The sequence below is a fragment of the Pan paniscus genome, chromosome 1 (assembly GCF_029289425.2).
Source record: "Pan paniscus chromosome 1, NHGRI_mPanPan1-v2.0_pri, whole genome shotgun sequence".
Classification (NCBI taxonomy): Eukaryota; Metazoa; Chordata; class Mammalia; order Primates; family Hominidae; genus Pan; species Pan paniscus.
In genome coordinates this window covers 206,011,220-206,030,718 of record NC_073249.2, presented here as the reverse complement: position 1 = coordinate 206,030,718, position 19,499 = coordinate 206,011,220, and the positions used below count along the sequence as shown (strand labels likewise).

At 38.4% G+C, this 19,499-nt stretch overlaps 1 protein-coding gene across 41 annotated transcripts in view; it reads right to left on the bottom strand.

Annotated features, from left to right (window-relative positions):
- The window catches only part of EIF4G3 (eukaryotic translation initiation factor 4 gamma 3), a 368,231-nt gene that overhangs the window by 288,110 nt on the left and 60,622 nt on the right, over positions 1–19,499 (bottom strand). For 2 of the 41 annotated variants that reach the window (XM_055097160.2, XM_055097135.2), the window contains exon 2: positions 12,754–12,814. The exons of 37 other annotated variants lie outside the window; for them this stretch is intronic. In XM_055097160.2, coding sequence (XP_054953135.2) covers positions 12,754–12,814 — 61 coding nt within the window. Of the gene's footprint in view, positions 1–12,753; positions 14,602–19,499 lie in introns of those variants that run through there. 2 more of the 41 variants (XM_034957396.3, XM_063594269.1) reach the window with 1 other exon arrangement.

Here is a 19,499-nt window from a genome sequence, read left to right as displayed (position 1 = left end):
TCACCTGAGCTCAGGAGGTGGAGACTGCAGTGAGCAGAGATCACGCCACAGTACTCCAGCCTGGGCAACCAGAGTGAGGCCCTGTCTCAGAAAAAAAAAAAAGGAAGAAGAAGAAGAAGAAAGAAACTAAACAATCAATAACAAGACAACAAACAACCTAATATTTTTCAAATGGGCAAAAGTTTGCTGTGGTTGCTGTTTTGAGAGACAGGGTCTTGCTCTGTTGCCCCACACTGGAGTGCAGTTGCACTCATGGCTCACTGCAGCCTTGATCTCCCAGGCTTAAGCAACCTTCCCAGCTCAACCTGTAACTGGTATGTGCCACCATGCCCAGCTAATTTTTTCATTTTTTGTAAAGATGAAGTCTCGCTATGTTGCCCAGGCTGGTCCCAAACTCCTGAGTTCAAGCAATGCTCCTGCCTTAGCCTTCCAAAGTGCTGGGATTATAGGCACGACCCACCGTGCCTAGCCTCAAATGGGGAAAAGTTTTAAATGAATGACACCTAATCAAAGAAAATATACATGTCACAAATAAAGACACAAAAGGCTCTTTACTTCCTTAATGAAACATCATTAATGAATGCAAATTAGAACCAAAACGAGATATCACTATACCTGTTACACTAACTGAAACCATAAAAAAATGACAATAATGAGTGCTGATAAGGATGAGGAGCAACTGAAAATCTCACACATTGTTGGTAGAGTGCAAAATGGTATAGTCACTTTGGAAAGCAGTTTGGCAGTTTCTTATAAAATTAAACATACACTAACCATATGACTCAGCAATCCCACTCATAGGTATTACCCAACATAAATGACAACTTAAATTTACACAAAACCCTGAACACAAATGCTTGCAGCAGTTTCATTCATAAAGGCCAAAAACACTAGAAATGAGTCAAATATCTTCAACTGGCCAATAGACAAACTATGGTACATCCATATAATGGAATACTAGTAGGCATTTAAAAGGAATTAACTATTAATAAACACAAAGACATGAATGAATCTCAAATGCTAATTATTTTAAGTAAAAGAAGCTAGACTCACTGCACTCCTGCCTGGGCAACAGAGTGAGACCCTGTCCCTGAGGGAGTGCAAGTGGCGGAGAAGCTAGACTCAAAAAGACTGTAAGTCCATTTATATAATATACTAGTTAAGACAAAAATGTAGAAATGGAAAGCAGATCAGTGCTTGCCAGGGCCTAGAGGTTGGGGGCAGAGTTTATCCACAAAGGGACATCATTGAAGGAATATAACAGGGTAAATGGAAGTTTTCTGTGTCTTCTACACAGTAGGTTACAAAAACCATTCATTTTTCAGAACTTAGAAACTATATATCCAAAATAAATGAATAGTCAGTTCCTCAAAAGGTTAAGCAATAGAGTCACCGTATGGTTCAGTAATTTCACTCCTAGGCACGTATTCAACAGAAAAATAAAAAGCATGTCCACGTAAAACTTGTACACAAATGTTCACATCAGCATTATATATAATAGCAAAAAAGTGGAGATAAATGTCCATCAGCTGTTAGATGGACAAATTGTGGCATATCAATACAATGGAATTTTATTTGGCAATAAAAAGAAAGTGCTGATACATGTACATTACGGATAAACCTTGAAAACATTATGGTAAGTTAAAGAAGCCAATCACCAAAGACTGTATATCATGTGATTCTGCTTATATGAAATGTCCAGAATAGGTAAATCCATAGAGGCAGAAAGTAGGTTAGTGGTTGCCTAAGCTGAAGGGAGAGGTGGGAGGAAGGAGGGTGACTGCTAAAGGATCCTGGGTTTCTTTTTGAGATAAACCAAACATTCTAAAACTGTGGTGATGGATGCACAACTCTGGATATTAAGTATAATTTAATACAGTTAACTGTACATTTGTACATTTTCATTGGCTGAATTTTATGGTGTGTGAATTATATCTCAATAATGCTGTTACCAAAAAAAGTAAACATTATTGCATGTAATTTAAAAATAATATTAGAACTCCATGGTGAGACAAGCATCTTATCTGTTCTACCACTCTCACCCCAGGATCCAGAATATTGCAGAAAGAAGTCATAAACTCAAAATGTTTCATCATCATGATCCAGTTCAATAGACTTAAAAAAAGTATGGCTTGCCAAGCACAATTTCACGTGCCTATAGTCCCAACTACTCAGGAGTCTGAGGCAGAAGGATCCCTTGAGCCCATGAAGTTCAAGGCTGAAATGCGCTATGATTATGCCAGGCTGCTCTCCAGGCAGATCCCATCTCTTACAAAAAAAAAGAAGTAGTATGGCTTATCCTGCGAATCTACACAAACAAAGAGAATTGTTATGCAACAGTAACAGTAAAACAGGAACCACACAGGAAAACAGCTGGGCTTGGGCGGCAAACTACGTTCTTTCTCAATGACAGGAAAAAAGCAATATAGGATCATCCACACTCCTCAAATCTTGCTTAATGACTTCACAAGATGGAAACCACCCAACCTGCTTTTTGACACTACTCCTGACAAACTTTTCTCTTCACTAGTATCAAGAAAAGATCCTTCTCCACAGCCAATAAACCCAAGTCAAAGCACACTTATACTAAATCAGATGAAGACTGTCAATATACCTAAGGAGAGATTTAGTTACGGTACCTAGAAATAAGTCAACGTATTTTCAGATAAAAAAGAGATCAAAGTTTAACGGTAAAAATAACTTCACAAAGTGAAAAATCATGGTTAACTATCAATGAAAAACATCCTCCCAAAGTGCTGGGATTACAGGCATGAGCCACCGTGCCTGGTCAAGAATTTCATCTTAATTTAAATCACTGCAGGATAAAATATGCAATAGGGCCGAGCACGGTGGCTCACGCCAGTAAACTCGGCACTTTGGGAGGCTGAGGTGGGCAGATCACTTGAGGTCAGGAGTTCAAGACCAGCCTGGCCAACGTGGCAAAACTCTGTCTCTACCAAAAAATACAAAAGTTAGCCAGACGTGGTGGTGGGCATCAGTAATTCCAAGCTACTCGGGAGGCTGAAGTGGTAGAATCACTCGAACCCAGGAGGTAGAGGTTGCAGTGAGCCGAGATTGCACCACTACACTCTAGCCTGGGCAACAGGGTCTCAGGAAAAAAAGAAAAAAAAAAAAAAACGGAGGGAGGGAGGGAGTAAGGAAGGAAGAAAGAAAGAAAGGAAGGAAGGGAGGGTGGGAGGGAGGGACTCATTCCAACAGACATTCCTCCAACTTTAAATCAATGTAATCAATACCACTTTGAGTGAAACTGATGAAACAGCTACAAATTTCACCTTTATGTTATTATTATATTTATTACATCATTATATTGTCCAAGAACGTATCATAAATACTTTCTTGAATCAAATAATTTGTATTCTGCAACACAGGCAGGGAACTACAATAAAGTACACCCAGACCTTCAGAGTGTAACTGGTAACAAAAAAAAACTTTCTTTTCATCACACTTGAGAGCTCGGCCATCTGTTAAAGTTATAAGTTAAATACAAAAAACTTATAAATGAAATCATAAATTACAAATTAAAAAATGGGATAAGCTTGAGAAGATTTATGAAACATGCACCAAAGCCCAATTAAGATGCTGTGAATTCTCAGGCCTAGAAAGCAACTAAAGAATGTTGCAGTTTTATATGGTAAGCTATCTGAGGAAAAAAGACAAACACCAAAAAGGAAATAGTTTTGAAAATGGAGGTATTTCTGGCTGGGCATAGTGGCTCATGCCTGTAATCCCACCACTTTGGGAGGCCAAGGTGGGTTGATCACCTGAGGTCAGGAGTTTGAGACCAGCCTGGCCACCATGGTGAAACCCCGTCTCCATTAAAAATACAAAAATTATTTATAAAAACAGGTAGCCAGCCAGTGAGCCACAGATTGCAAACCCTGATTTTTACCCAATAAAACAATTTTCCCCCAACACTTTGTACCAGACTGCCAACTTCAAATTATAAATGCTATGGTTATATAATACACCTGATAACACAAACCTTAAGTTACCAAACATTAATTAAATTCATCCATGACGCACTTATGGTGCTATGTTAATAAATGGACAATGCTAAAGAGATATTCTTAAAATCATCATTAATAAAAATTTGATGGTATTATTTGAAACACAGTATACATATGGCTTAAACTCAGGATTAGGTTCTTAATAATTAGAACAATTTCTTTATTATTTGACACCCTCCCACCATCTTGACTCTTGTCATCTCTTCCACCCCATCCTCTTATTTTTCCTCCTCTCCAGGTATTCTTTATAGTCATCAATAATGAAAGCAATTTCTGATATGCCAATAGTCCAGTGAAATGTTAATTCAGTAATAATGGCAGCAAATTCTTAATTTTATTCTATAACCTCAAGTAATAACTTAAAAATTAAAACAATAATGTCAAGAGAAAAAAATTAACGTATCCATCCATAGCAAAAGGAACAGGATCACAAATATATTCCATTTCAATTCTCTTTCCTATTAAACCACCTTTACTAGTACTAAAAATTTATATTGAAACCAACTATATTATGCTTTAATTCTGACAAAGTTACTATAAGGGGGAAATATTTGGATGTATTTTTTTAATTGATAATATTTGTAAAAGCACATGGATCTCCTCATAGTACAATGTCTCACTAAAGCTCCTTAATGCTTTTAAGATAAGCATTGGTGTGATTTGTTTGATTTAACGTACTATAATAACAGACTGAAAAATTGCAGTCCGGTAACCCAGTCCATCTGGTCAGCTGAACTCTACTCCTATACTGCTTTCTATTCACTTTCCCTGTCCCTCTTCCATACTCTTGACTATTACCATCTACCCAGTCCCCTACACCAAATGTTCACTATTTACACAGCAAGGAGGCAAGGAGGCAACCAAAACGGAATCCTAAATCTTCCCTACTCCATATCACTTAACTTTTACAAATCCTGTTTTAAGAGAACTATAAAAATAAAATAAAATAAAATAAAATAATAAATAATGCCCTAGAGAATATTGAGTGTGATTCATTTTATCTGGAGATGAATGGGTAAATGGTGACTATGAGGATAAACTTACAGCAGTGGAAGAATGAAAGAGGAAAAATTAATGAAGAAACAAGATCCAGGCTGGGCACACTGGCTCATGCCTATAATCCCAGCACTTTGGGAGGCCAAGGTGGGTGGATCATCTGAGGCCAGTAGTTCGAGACCAGTCTGGCTAACATGGTGAAACCTCATCTCTACAAAAAATACAAAAATTAGCCGAGTGTGGTGGCATGTGTCTGTAGTCCCAGCTACTTGGGAGGCTGAGGCACGAGAATTGCTTGAACCTGGGAGGCAGCGGTTGCAGTGAGCCAAGATCACACCACTGCACTCCAACCTGGGCAACAGAGCAAGACTCTGTCTCAGAACAAAAAAAAACAACAAGATCCATCTCTCCCTTTTTAAGTGACCAAAATTCTGTGTTCGTATAGCAGTTTGTCCACAGAATTCCTTACCATTTCATGCTGCAGGGGTCTTGGGGTCAGACATTCTTGGATTCCATTTCTAACTTTATCCCTTAGTAAACTGTGTAATCATAGTTAACCTCGAAGTATTAGCTCCTCAATTATAAAATGGTAATAGTAAAAACACCCATAAATTGCTCTGAGTATTAACTAAATCACTACATGAAATACTCTGAACAATGCCGGCTACATGATATTCAATCTGTTAATTCCCCTTTCTGGCCCTCAGACTAGAAGTAATATGATATGATCATGAGCAGGAAAGTGGTACTAGAAAGACAAATGCTTAAAAGTCTTCTTGAAAGCACTAGTAACATCCTTCTTCATTCATCCATCCTCAACAAATATTTTATGAGTAGCTACAAAGTAGTAAACCAAACAACTTGTGGCACTTACATTCTATTGGGAGCAAATAGACCAAAAGTCAGTAAACAAATGAGACAATTAAAATAGGAAAAATTATAAAGTGGGCAAAGAACATGAACAAACACTTTTCTAAAGAAGACATATACATGGCCAACAAGCATATGAAAAAATGCTCCACATAACTAATCATTAGAGAAATGCAAATCAAAACCACAATAAGATACTACCTTATACCAGTCACGATGGCCATTATTAAAAAGTCAAAAAATAACAGAGGCTGACTATGTTGCGGAGCAAAGGGAATGCTTATATACTGCTAGTGTGGAAATGTAAATTACTTCAGCCATTGTGGAAAGCAGTTTACCAATTTCTCAAAGAACTTAAACCATTTGACCCAGCAATCCCATTATTGGGTATATACCCAAAGGAATATAAATCGTTCTACTAAAAAGACACATGCACAGGTATGTTTGTCATAGCACTATTCACAATAGCAAAGACATACAACCAACCTAAATGCCCTTCAATGGTAGACTAAAGAAAATGTGGTATATATACACCATGAAATACTACACGCCCATAAAAAAAAAATGAGATCATGTCCTTTGCAGCAACATGGATGGAGCTGAAAGTCATCCTAAGACAACTAATGAAGGAACAGAAAACCAAATACTGCACGTTCTCACAAGTGGGAGCTAAAAATTGAGTACGCATTGACACAAAGAAGGGAACAATAGACAGCAAGGTCTACTTGAGGGTGAAGTGTGAGTGGAGAGTGAGGATTGAAAAACTACCTATCAAGTACTATGCTTATTACCTGGGTGATAAAATAATCTGTACAGGTCAGGCGCGTTGGCTCACGCCTGTAATACCAGCATTTTGGGAGGCCAAGGCAGGCAGATCATCTGAGGTCAGGAGTTCAAGACCAGCCTGGCCAACATGGTGAAACCGCATTTCTACTAAAAACAAAAAATACAAAAATTAGCCGTAGGTGGTGGCGCAAGCCTGTAATCCCAGCTACTCAGGTGGCTGAGGCAGGAGAATAACTTGAACCTGGGAGGTGGAGGTTGCAGTGAGCCGAGATTGCGCCATTGCACTCCAGCCTATGCAACGAGTGAAACTCCGTCTTAAAAAAAAAAAAAAAAAAAATCTGTACACCAAACCCCCACCATGACATGCAATTTATCTATATAAACAAACCTGCATATATACCCCTGAACCTAAAATGTTTTTTTAAGATTAAATAAAATACATAAAAAATAAAATAGTGAAAATGGTACGAAGAAAATTTTTTTAAATGACATGAGAGGAAGGCAATAGTATTCTAGATAAAGTAGAAGTAATTTCTGAATTGAAATCTGAGTAATACAAATAAGCTCATCCTATGAAGAGAAAGGGAAAGAACATTCCAGGAAGGTAGGCATCTGGGGTACAGGTTTTAGGTGGGAAACAGCTGTGATCAAGGATGATAAGAGTGGTCGGGCACAGAGACTCACTCCTATAATCCCAGCACTTTGGAAGGCCAATGTAGGAGGATTGGTTGAGGCTAGGAGTTCAAGGCCAGCCTGGGCAACTTGTCAAGAACTCATCTCTACAAAAATACAAATAAAAAATTAGCTGGGCATGGTCGCATGTGCCTGTAGTCCTAGCTACCCAGGAAGCTGAGGCAGAAGGGTCGCTTGAGCCAAGGAGTTCAAGGTTACAGTGAAATATGAATGTGCCACTGCACTCCAGCCTAAGTGACAGAGCAAGACCCTGTCTCTATTTTTTTTTTTTTTGTTAAAGGATCAAGGGAGCTATGCTGAGAGTAGCAATTAGAGTTTGGAAATTTAAGCAGGAGGTACATCACTGAGAGGCTTGTAGGGCCTGGTAAGCAGTATGAATTCTTTTAACAGGCGACAATGGGAGAATTTAAACAGAGGAGATCCATAATAGCACTGTTAAAGACCATTCATTTTTTATAAAAAATAAACCTGAGAAGGGTAAGAGAGGAAAGAAAAAAAGCTGGGAGATTATAGCAGTTGTCCAAATAAAAGGTAGTGGCCTAGAAGACAGTAGGATAACAGAAATGAATGGGGAGAAAAGGACTAGTTTAGATAGTAAAACCAAGGGGAATAGCTATTGCATAAGAGGCATGAAGGAAAGGAATAACCAAGAATAGTTTACAGATAGTGTATCTTGAGTAGTTAGGCAGACAGCAGTACTACTCGCCAAAACTGGAAAGGAACAAGTAGAAATAGAAGTAGAAAGGAAATCAAAAGTTTTATTTTGAGCATAAAAATTCTGAAATGCCTATGAAAAATCCAGGAGGAGATGTAAATACACAAAGTGAATATATGAATATGCAATTCAGGCTAGAACTCTCATCCAAAGATACAAATTTGAAAGTAATGAACATAAAAATAGCATTTAATGCCAAAAAAAATTAAAAAATTAAAAAAAGGAAGAAGGTAAAGCACCTGACAATAAGACAAAGGAGGAATTAGTAAAGCAGCTTGCAGAGAAGTGGCCACTGAGGTTGGAGGAAAACCAACAGATATTACGGTAGCCATTCACAGAAATGACTATTGTATTCAAAATACTCTTCACACTTTACACTCTATTGTTGACACATCAGGACAAGGGCAACTTACCTATCAGCCCTACAGAAAACCAGAGAATCAAGTTTCACACCACATGGGCTACTGTACTCTATACAATATATTGCTAAAATTTCTTTCAGCATTTAAAACAAAAAAAGTATGGGAAAATGCAAACTCTCTCCTGGAACTGAAATAATATATCCAGAGCATCTAACACTGTCTGGCAGATAGGAAAGCTCAATAAATGTTACTATCATAGTGGTTATTTAGAAAACTATCCAATTTTTGATTTTATTATTTACTTATTAAGATGGAGTCTTACTCTGTCACCCAGACTGGAATGCAGTGGCACCATCTTGGCTCGCTGCAACCTCTGCCTCTTAATTCAAGCAATTCTCCTGCCTCAGCCTCCTTAAAAACTGGGACTACAGGCGTGTACCACCATGCCTGGCTAATTTTTTTGTATTTTTAGTAAAGACTGGCCATGTTGGCCAGGCTGGTCTCAAACTCCTGACCTCAAGTGATCTGCCTGCCTCAGCTTCCCAAAGTGCTGGGATGACAGGAATGAGCTACCACGCCCAACCTGAAAACTATCCAATTTTTAAAAATAGCTTGGCATTTACAGTCACAAATTTTATTGGCTAAGAGATGAGTTCTGAGGTTCCAGAGCAGGGGTCTCCACAAGTTAGCTATAATCTTAATAGGTCTGTCCAATGTATAAAGTTTTATTAATGAAACAAGTGATACTATTAGTGTGAGCATTACAGCTATTCACACAAGTTATTTGATTTCTGTTTTTCTTCTTGTTTGAAACAGGATCTCATGCTGTCACCCAGGCTGGAGTGAAGTGGTACAATCATGGCTCACTGCAGCCTCAACTGCCCCGACTCAAGCAATTCTCCTGCTTCAGCCTCCCGAGTAGCTGGGACTACAGACACGTGCCACCATGCCCAGCTTATACAACTTATAACAATTCTTTTTTGGCCAGGTTGGCTTGTGCCTGCGATCCCAGAACTTTGGGAGGCCAAGGCAGGAGGACTGCTTGAGCCCAGGAATTCAAGACCAGCCTGGGCAACACAAGGAGAACTCATCTCTACAAATAATAACAAAATTAGCCAGGCGCAGTGGCGCACACCTGTAGTCCCAGCTACTCAGGAGATTGAAGCGGAAGGATCGCTTAAGCCTGGGAGGCAGAGGATGCAGTGTTGAGATCACACCACTGCACTCCAGCCTGGGCACTCCAACCACTGCACATAGCAAGGCCCTGTCTCAAAGAAACAAACAAAAAATACAATCTTTGAAAGAATAAACAAAGAAAATCTGACCACTTGCTAAGAAACCATCTCTTAAGTAATATCCATGAGGAAGGTCTAAAATAAGCTAGGTATATAAAACAGATGTACAATCAACCCTATTATTCAGAAATCAATTCCCTGTATTACATATAAACTACTGTACATGTTTATATGTAATATATATAAACATGTATAACTACTTCTATTGTCTTTTCACTCGTCATTAGTAAGATTATTAGACAACGGAGAAAGGAGGGGAATGTTGATAAAACGGGTTGTCAATTTTACTCTATTACATCCTTCCAGTGTAGGACACTATTAAGTTTAGTAAGGTATTTCATTTCATTATTAATTTCTGAATATGAAGGCTTATATATAAGGACTAATATAAATGCATAAAGATGTTAAAGAAATTAATGTTTTATCTTTTAAAACTACAAGGGGCCAGGTGTGGTGGCTGACACCTGTAATCCCAGCACTTCGGGAGGCCAAGGCAAGCAGATTACCTGAGCTCAGGTGTTCGAGACCAGTCTGGCCAACATGGCAAAACCCCGTCTCTACTAAAATACAAAAATTAGCTGGGTGTGGTGGCACATGCCTGTAATCCCAGCTACTCGGGAGGCTGAGGCAGGAGAATCACTTCAACCCGGGAGACAGAGGTCGCAGTGAGCTGAGATCGCGCCACTGCACTCCAGACTGGGCGACAGAGTGAGACTCCATCTCAAAAAAAAAAAAAAAAAACTACAAGGGGCCAGGTGTGGTGGCTCAATGCCTGTAAATTCCAGCATTTTGGGAGGATGAGGCGGGTGGCTCGCATGAGGCAAAGAGTTTGAGGCCAGTTTGGCCAACATGAAGAAACCCCATCTCTACTAAAAATACAAAAATTAGCTGGGCATAGTGGTGCACATCTGTAATCCCAGCTACTCAGTAGGCTGACGCACAAGAATTGCTTGAACCTGGCAGACAGAGGTTGCAGTGAGCTGAGATCACAGCACCGCACTCCAGCCTGGGCAACTGAGCAAGACTGTCTCAAGGAAAAAGCTACAAGGGTTTTGTACCCTTACTTTGTTTCAGCCCTGCTCATGATGTTTATTTTTCCACTATTTTATGTCTTGCTTTATTCCACAATGGATCTGAGATAGCTTACAAAAAACACAAATAATAGAATATTTAAATGGGACTGGACATGGTGGCTCATGCCTGTAATCCTAACACTTTGGGAGGCTGAAGCAGGAGGATCGCTTGAGCCCAGGAGTTCCAGACGAGCACAGGCAACCTAGCAAGACTTTGTCTCTATAAAATTAAAATAAGTATAAAAGAAACAACAACAAGAAGAAAAAGAATATTTAAATGAAAGTAAATAAGTAAGTAAGACAAAGACTAGCAGTCTATAAATTCCTACAATATTGCAAAACTTGGGCCATTAATTTGTTCCAGAGTTTCCTGGTGGCCACAGTATCATTTATGTATTTCCCAATTTTTAATGCAAGGAACAGAGGAAGCATTTGAATGTAGCAGTTCCTCTAGGAATTATTGCTAATTTTTGAGGACTAACACAACACTGAAATGAAGTGTATGGCCCATTTCAACAGAGACTGTAACAAATTTTTTATTTTTGGGATAGAATCTCACTCCGACACCCAAGCTGCAGTGCAGTGGTATGATCTTGGCTCACTGCAACCTCCCCCGTCTAGGTTCAAGCGATTCTCCTGCCTCAGCCACCCAAGTAGCTGGGATTACAGGTGCATGCCACCACACCCAGCTAATTTTTGTATTTTGGGTACAGATGGAAACGTTTCGCCATGTTGACCAGGCTGGTCTCAAACTCTTGACCTCAAGTGATCCACCTGCCTCAGCCTCCCAAAGTGCTAGGATTACAGGCATGAGCCGCCACACCCGGCCAACAAATTTTAAAGTAGAAACTTTAAAGTAAAGTGAAATATAAATGTGCACAATCATAAGGATAACTTCTATATTTTTTTAATTTCTTAAAAGGATAATTTGATGACAAGGCAGGTAAATTCATATTCAAATCTAACCAACATTCTACAGGGAGCTCTTATTTCAACATCTAAATGCTATAATTCAGCACAGGTTTCAGAGTAACGTTTTCTCTTTTTTTTTTTTTTTAAGACGGAGTCTCGCTCTGTTGCCTAGGCTGGAGTGCAGTGACGCAATGGCGGCTCACTGCAACCTCCACCTCCCAGGTTGAAGTAATTCTCCTGTCTCAGCCTCTGAGTAGCTGGGATTACAGGAGCACATCGCCACGCCCAGCTAATTTTTTGTTATTTTAGTAGAGAGGGGATTTCACCATGTTACCCAGCCTGGTCTTGAACTCCTGAGCTCAGGCAATTCGCCCACCTCGGCCTTCCAAAGTGCTAGGATTACAGGTGTGAGCCACCACGCCTGGCCTAATTTTTGTATTTTTAGTAGAGACGGAGTTTCACCATGTTGGCCAGACTGGTCTCAAACTCCTGACCTCAGGTCATCCACCTACCTCAGCCTCCCAAAGTGCTAGGATTATAGGCGTGAGCCACTGCGCCCAGACCCAGAGTAACTTTTTGAAAATACTGTATTATTCAACCATTGCAACTAATAAACACTTTTGTTTCTTCCTTAATGTCTGCATCCAATCTATGCCAAAACACTTGACTTTCTCTGTTAAACTATGAAGAACATAAAACACTAATACAAGTAGATCATCTAAGACTGTACTTTGAACTAATCTTAGATAATTTATCTTTCAGGAAAATATGTACAGAAAAGGAACTTTCAGGCTCTTATTAAATGAGATAATGAAAATTCAATTACATGGGCTATAAACTTAACCTGTCACTGAATGTAAACACAGGATACATTTCAGAACAAAATGAACAATTTCTGTTGCTTTTAGAATGTGTTGCACATTCCTGAGTACTAACAAACAAGTGGCACTCTACGAAGGCATGGACTTTGAAGGTGGAAAAGACGAAAATTTGAATCCTAGATTCGTTTGCCAGCTAGATTACCTTGGGAAAATGATGTGATCGCTCCAAACTTCAGTTTCCTCATCAATACTCTGTGGGATTGCTGGAAAGAATTAGCAAAATAAGGCTTATGATGGGCTTAGCACATACTAAGCAGTATTTCATTATTATACATAGCTCTTCCATAAAGATCATGAGTTTTCCTTTCCGTAGACTATCCAGGTGACACAGCCTTTAAGACAGCTCTCCCAGATTCCTAATTAAGAGCACCAACGGATCTCCTAACTTCATTCTTTAGAGCTTAGAAAAGCTACAATAAAATATTATTACAAGGAAAAGTAGGTCCGTGGGAGCATGAGATAGATATATATACATATCATGACATACAAAAAAGAAACTAAAAAGAATGCAATCTGCTACACATTTGACAAAATTCTGAAAGATACTGACTGACTTCTGCTACTTTGCATGGTGAACTTTTACATGCATTTATTCACTTCCTGAAAGAATGTCCCTCTGCCATGAAAGCTGTTAATTCTGATTTAACAGCTATTCCCAAGGTGAGCAGCTTATCAACTACAGAATAATAACAGTTCTCTGCTCAAAGTAGTTTTCACAGAAGGGTCAGAGAGAAAACTGCTTTTCTTACTTACATCTAAATGACTAGTGTCATTAGCCAAATTAATTCACCCAATTGTCACAGGCCAAAGATCTAGTTTATTAAATATACTTGTTCTCACCATGCCAGCTATGAAGGAAAATTATGGAAAAAATCATTACCCCCTTTATTAGCAAGACTCTTCTCCAAAGGCCTCCACTTACACTTTTTAATTAAGTCTATTTTTCCCCTTAAAGAAGAATGATCTGATGATTATCAACAGTAACATAAAATATTAGCTACCACCATTCAGAAAATATAATTCTCTTCCTTCAACCTGTAGTCATCATTCTCAATATCAGAGTACACTGGAAAAACTTAGCCTCACTACCTGTATTTGTAAATTCACAACCAGTAAGAGTTGAAAACCATTCTACAAGTCAATCTCACCCCACTCAGAGCCACCCAAGACAGCAGGTCTTCCAGTGAGCAGCAATGAATAAACAAAATAAAAATTTTGATCACTAAGCAAAAAAGTGAACTACATTATCTTTTAGCTTTTGGTTATAACATTAACAGGAAGAATACAAACTTTTACATCATTTATAATTTACTTCCTAAATTCAATTAAAATGCCCTTACTGAGAAAAAAAAATCCTACAAACTATCAAAACTCTAAACATAATTTCTTAAGATGGATACTCATGTGAAGTCAATGTTACTTTATTTGGTTTTTCTGAGGTATAAAAATTCTACAGGCAATATTTTACTTTCTCATTCTAGATATACCCAATTCCCACAAAGATGTTTTCTTTCTTTTAGCATTCAGCAGCATTTCATTTCAAAATAAAACGCCTAAAGGAAAGCATGTTATAATAAAAATATTCTCAAATAGAAAGCTTTTCAGCACATTCTATGTTCTTATGTAGAAGGGGCATACTCAAAGTGACTTTCTTCCATAAATTTCAGCACAATCTAATCACTACTTATCCAGTATCGTTAAGTCCAAATTTAAAAGTCTACCAAAAAAAAGTTTTGAAAAATCAAATGCCATTTCTCAAAGATAGCCAACTTATAAAGACTTTAAAATAAATGTGAGTGGTAAAAATCAGAAACATATAAATATTTAGAAAAAGGGCTGAGTGCAGTGGCTCATGCCTGTAATCCCAGCACTTTGGGAGGCTGAGAATGGCTTGAGCCCAGGAGTCGAAGCTGCAGTGAGCTATGATTGCACCACTGTACTCCAGCCTGGCTGACACAGGCCCTATCTCAAAAAAAAAAAAAAAAAAAAAAAAGAGCTATGTAATGTTTTTTAATGCAGGGAGAAGAGTAGCACTGTACGTTTTTTGCAAATCACTTTCATGTCTGGTTTAATGGTAGACCAGCTGAATTCTTGTTTTCTTTTTTTAATAAGCTTTCTTAGGCTGAATGATTTTTTTTTTAATTCTATCAAATGGATTCAGACAGAAGAATGAATTCTTACATGTGCTTCTGCATTTAATCTGTTACATGTTATTTTGAAGTCTGTGGAAAAAACCTGGTCTTACACCAGGAAAACAGAAGAGTATTTTAACACTCTTTCCTAAATATTGGGCTTTTTTTTTAATTCCACCAAAATTCAATGAGTGATAGTTTTTAAAACTTAGGTGCAATTTCTAATCTAAAACCAAATGAATCAACTTTCCATATGCTGTTACAGTAAAATCAACGGGTCTATACTGCATTTTAAATATATCTTTCACCTGTCCATGATTTTGTAACATCATTCATTGGTCACCTGGAAAATACTGGTGCACTGTTATACAGGTCTTCCTTGACACATTTCATTGTACAGTATCAAAAATCTTATCTGGGCCAGGCAAAGTGGCTCATGACTTGTAATCCCAGTACTTTGGGAGGCTGAGGCGGGAGGATCCCTTGAGCCAAGAGTTTGAGACTATCCTGGGCAACATGGTAAAACCCCATCTCTTCAAAAAATACAAAAAATTAGCTGGATGTGGTGGCACATGCCTGTATTCCCAGCTACTTGGGAGGTTGAAGTGGGAAGAATACCTGAGGCTAGGAGGTCGAGGCTGCAATGAGCCGTGATTACAGCACTACACTCCAGCCAGAGTGATACAGTGAGACCCTGTCTCAATTTTTTTTAAATCTTATCTGTTCATATTGCTACTGATCTCATCAGAAAAGTCTATTAAGTATTGGAAAGTTGTCAAGTTCATGGTGGTGGATACAACTGTCCAAAATTCTAATTTTCACTTGAAAGCTGTAATTTTTATTATTTTTTTTTTTCCTTGAGACGAGTCTCGCTCTGTTGCCAGGCTGGAGTGCAGTGGCGAGATCTCACCTCACTGAAACCTCCGCCTCCCGGGTTCAAGCCATTCTCCTGCCTCAGCCTCCCGAGTAGCTGGGACTACAGGTGCATGCCACCATGCCCAGCTACTCTTTGTATTTTTAGTAGAGATGGGGTTTCACCATGTTGGCCAGGATGTTCTCGATCCACCCGCCTCGGCCTCCCAAAGGGCTGGGATTACAGGCGTAAGCCACCGTGCCCGGGCCTTGAAAGCTGTAATTTTACCACTGGCAACAGTTTTCCTTGAAATCACAAGCACAGTCATCTATTTTTGATAATTTATCTGGAAAATATCCAAGCATAAATAACCAGTTTATCATTTCAAAATGGTGATGCCTGAAAAAAGCTATTTCGGCTTGCCACTCACTCACACAAGTGTTATTCATTAAGACCACTGTTGGACAATTATGCAACAGAACTGTTTTATGTGTACTTCCCATTTTATCACACAGAATATTAAGAAGATGTATATTCAAAGGCCAACACTTAATAAAAAAATTTTTTTTTGCTGTTTCATCAAAGATATTAAGTGAAAAGTAAAACTGACATTTTGTTTGTTTGTTTTCAATGTGCATGTTGGGGAAAAACTCAATCGTTATTATTAGCTCGGTTTGGTACCACTACCTTGATTTGTGCTAAGGTGCCAGCAGCAAATCAATTGTGCAAGTCACTTTGCTTATGCCTGTAATCCTAGCATTTTGAGAGGCTGAGGCAAAAGGAACACTTAAGGCCAGGAGTTCTAGACCAACCTGGGCAACATGGTAAGACCCCATCTCTACGGAAAAAAACCTTTTGTTAATTTACAATTACAGTTTACATTTTCACAATTGGCGAAAATGTATACAAAATAAGGGCAAAAAATATCTTAGTATAATCTTATCATGTGTTCACTGGAGCAGCCCTTTTAATTTCCTTCAAAAACTTTTCCTTTGCACTCACAACTTGGCTAACACCTTCCTTGCAAAGCTTAATCATTTCTAGCTATTGGAAAGTAAGACATGTAACCCTTCCTTTCACATGACCCACAGAGGACACTGCAGGGTTATTGGCCTGATTTCAATATATCTCAGGAAAGAGCAAGGTCCATGGGGAGAGAGGGGAATGGCCTTTCAGTGGAGCAATCAGCACACAGTATTTTTTACTAGGTTTTCCTTATTACATGAGCATGGCACCTCAAAACAATTACAATAGTAAGATCAAAGATCACTAAAAAGAATTATAAAGAGACACGAAGTGAGCACATGCTGTTGAAAATGATGCCAAAAGCTTTGCTTCATTCAGTTGCCACAAACCTTAAATTTGTTACGAAACAAACAAACAAGTTATCTGTGAAGTGCAACAGACTGAGGTGAAATAAAGTGAAATGTGTCTGTATAAGATTGTTTCTTCACCTGCAAAATGAAGGGGAAAAAAAATGTGTACTACTTCAGAGAGCTGATATACAGCTCTCTGTATACAGTTAAATGAGATGATTTATTAGAATAATTTGTTGTTGTTGTTGTTTTTAAAGAAACAGAGTCTTGCTTTGTTGCCCAGGCAGGATGCAATGGCACGATCACAGCTTATTGCACCCGTGAACTCCTGGGCTCAAACGGTCCTCCTGCCTCAGTCTCCCAAGTATCTAGGAATATACAGGTAGGGACCACCATGCCCAGCTAATTTTTTTTTAAATTTTTTGTAGAGACAGGAGTCTCATCTTGTTACCCGGGTTGGTCTAGAACTCCTGGCCTTAACCAATCCTCTTGCCTCAGCCTCCCAAAGTGCTACGATTACAGGTGTGAGCCACTGTGCCCAGACAATTTAAAGGATACCCAGTACCTTGTATATTGTAGGCATACAACAAACCACTGCTACTATTATTAGCTCTAAGAGCAATCATCTAATAATAAAGGTCAAAATGAGGTACAATACTTCAATAGCAGCTGAATTAATGACAGAATAACAGAAAATTTCTCTCAGACTTCAATCCTGTATTTGTACAACAGTCCATATAACATATCTGAAATAAATTTTCACCATGTGTAATACATTATATGCCCTTCTTAGAATATGTGACAACCAAGCTTTAGTATCTAAAAATTTAGTATATCAGCTTGTTTAATATTGAGATTGTTAAATACAATTTTGAAAGTTCTATTTGATACTTTCCAGCAGAAACCATGTAACATCAAGGGTAATCAAGGGTACTCACTAGGTTTATCTTAACAAATGACTTGTCTAGGAGGGAAATTTGAGACAAATGAGAAAATAAAATAATCATAAATAAGACACAGATTCGGATATTAGGATCAACAAAATCCTCCAAAATCTCGTTTAAAATATCAAAATACAGGCCAGGCGCGGCGGCTCACACGTGTAATCCCAGCACTTTGGGAGGCTGAGGGGGGTGCGGATCACAGGGTCAGGAGTTCAAGACCAGCCTGACAAACATAGTGGAAACCCTGTCTCTACTAAAAATACAAAAATTAGCTGGGCGTGGTGGTGTGCACCTGTAATCCCAGCTACTCAGGAGGCTGAGGCAGGAGAATCGCTTGAACCCAGGAGGCAGATGTTGCAGTGAGCCAAGATCACACCACTGCACTCCAGCCAGGGCGACAGAGTGAGACTCCTTCTCAAAAAAAAAAAAAAAAAAATGCAAATACAACAAAGCTGGGTGGCAGGCACACAAGTATCTGTTATATTATTTTTATAATTTTCCATATGCATTAAACATTTCATTAAAAGATTAATCACTTGCACGAAAAAATGAAAGAGAATTCTTGGGTATTGCAAATTGGAAATAAAATTGTAAAATATAGTCCAGCTCTATCTGATAAAGACTACATATCCAAATGTAACATCTATTAAATAATAACTTTTTTATTTCACCTTAATGGTTAACTTCTATACAAGAAAGGTGAAGGACAAAGACAATACTAACAAGATTAATCTTAAGGAGATATGTCAATCTGAACTGAGGCTAAAGGCATTTTTGAATTATCCACATAATTGTCTAAACTCTCCTTTTCATCTTATCTAACATAAAAACATTAAGTATTTTCAAAATCACCTGGCACTGGTAAAAGATTCTTGTATCTCATGAATGAGTATCAAGCACCAACAATGAGTTAGATGAGATACGGTCACACACAAAAAAATAATATTTATTTTGACTGTACTTTTTAAATGACAAAGAGTAATTTCAACAAAACCAAATGCTGCAGTGTGGCACTCAGCTATAACAGTGTATTTTCTTTATCCAAATAAACACAATAAAAGCTTTGCTTTGCATTGTTCATTATAAAAAACTGAATTTTTCTTTTGCAACTATTTATTTTTAAATAAGGAAGTAAAATTCTCAAAATGATACAGTTGCTGCTGCAAAGTATGAATAATAAGACTGAGGGAGGTAAGAGAGAAAGGACTAGTGCAAGCCCTAACAAAAGCCCTGTACACTGGGTATGGTTAAACCCTGAGCATGAAAGCACTCTTTGTTATTCTGGTCAATGGAAGGCCTTTCACTGTCCCAGTATATAGTAAAAAAAAAAAAAAAAATTAAAAGCAGAAGTGGGAGGATGGGGAGTTTGCCTCTTTAGGGGATATCTCCTCAGCTGCCTGGCTACAATAAGGACGAAGATTGCACGAACACAGGAAAGCTTTCCAAGCATGCAGCTACTAGGTCTTTGTTCAACACAGACCAGCCAAAAAAAGGACTCATGTACCCTACTTATACTACATTTCAATTTACTCTTAAACCAAATTCCAGGAATTGCATTTTTATCTCACATTGGCCCCTGCAAACTAGTTCACTGAGAAATCCACAGAGGACACAGTCTTTTGGCTTGCAATTTGGATTCCAGC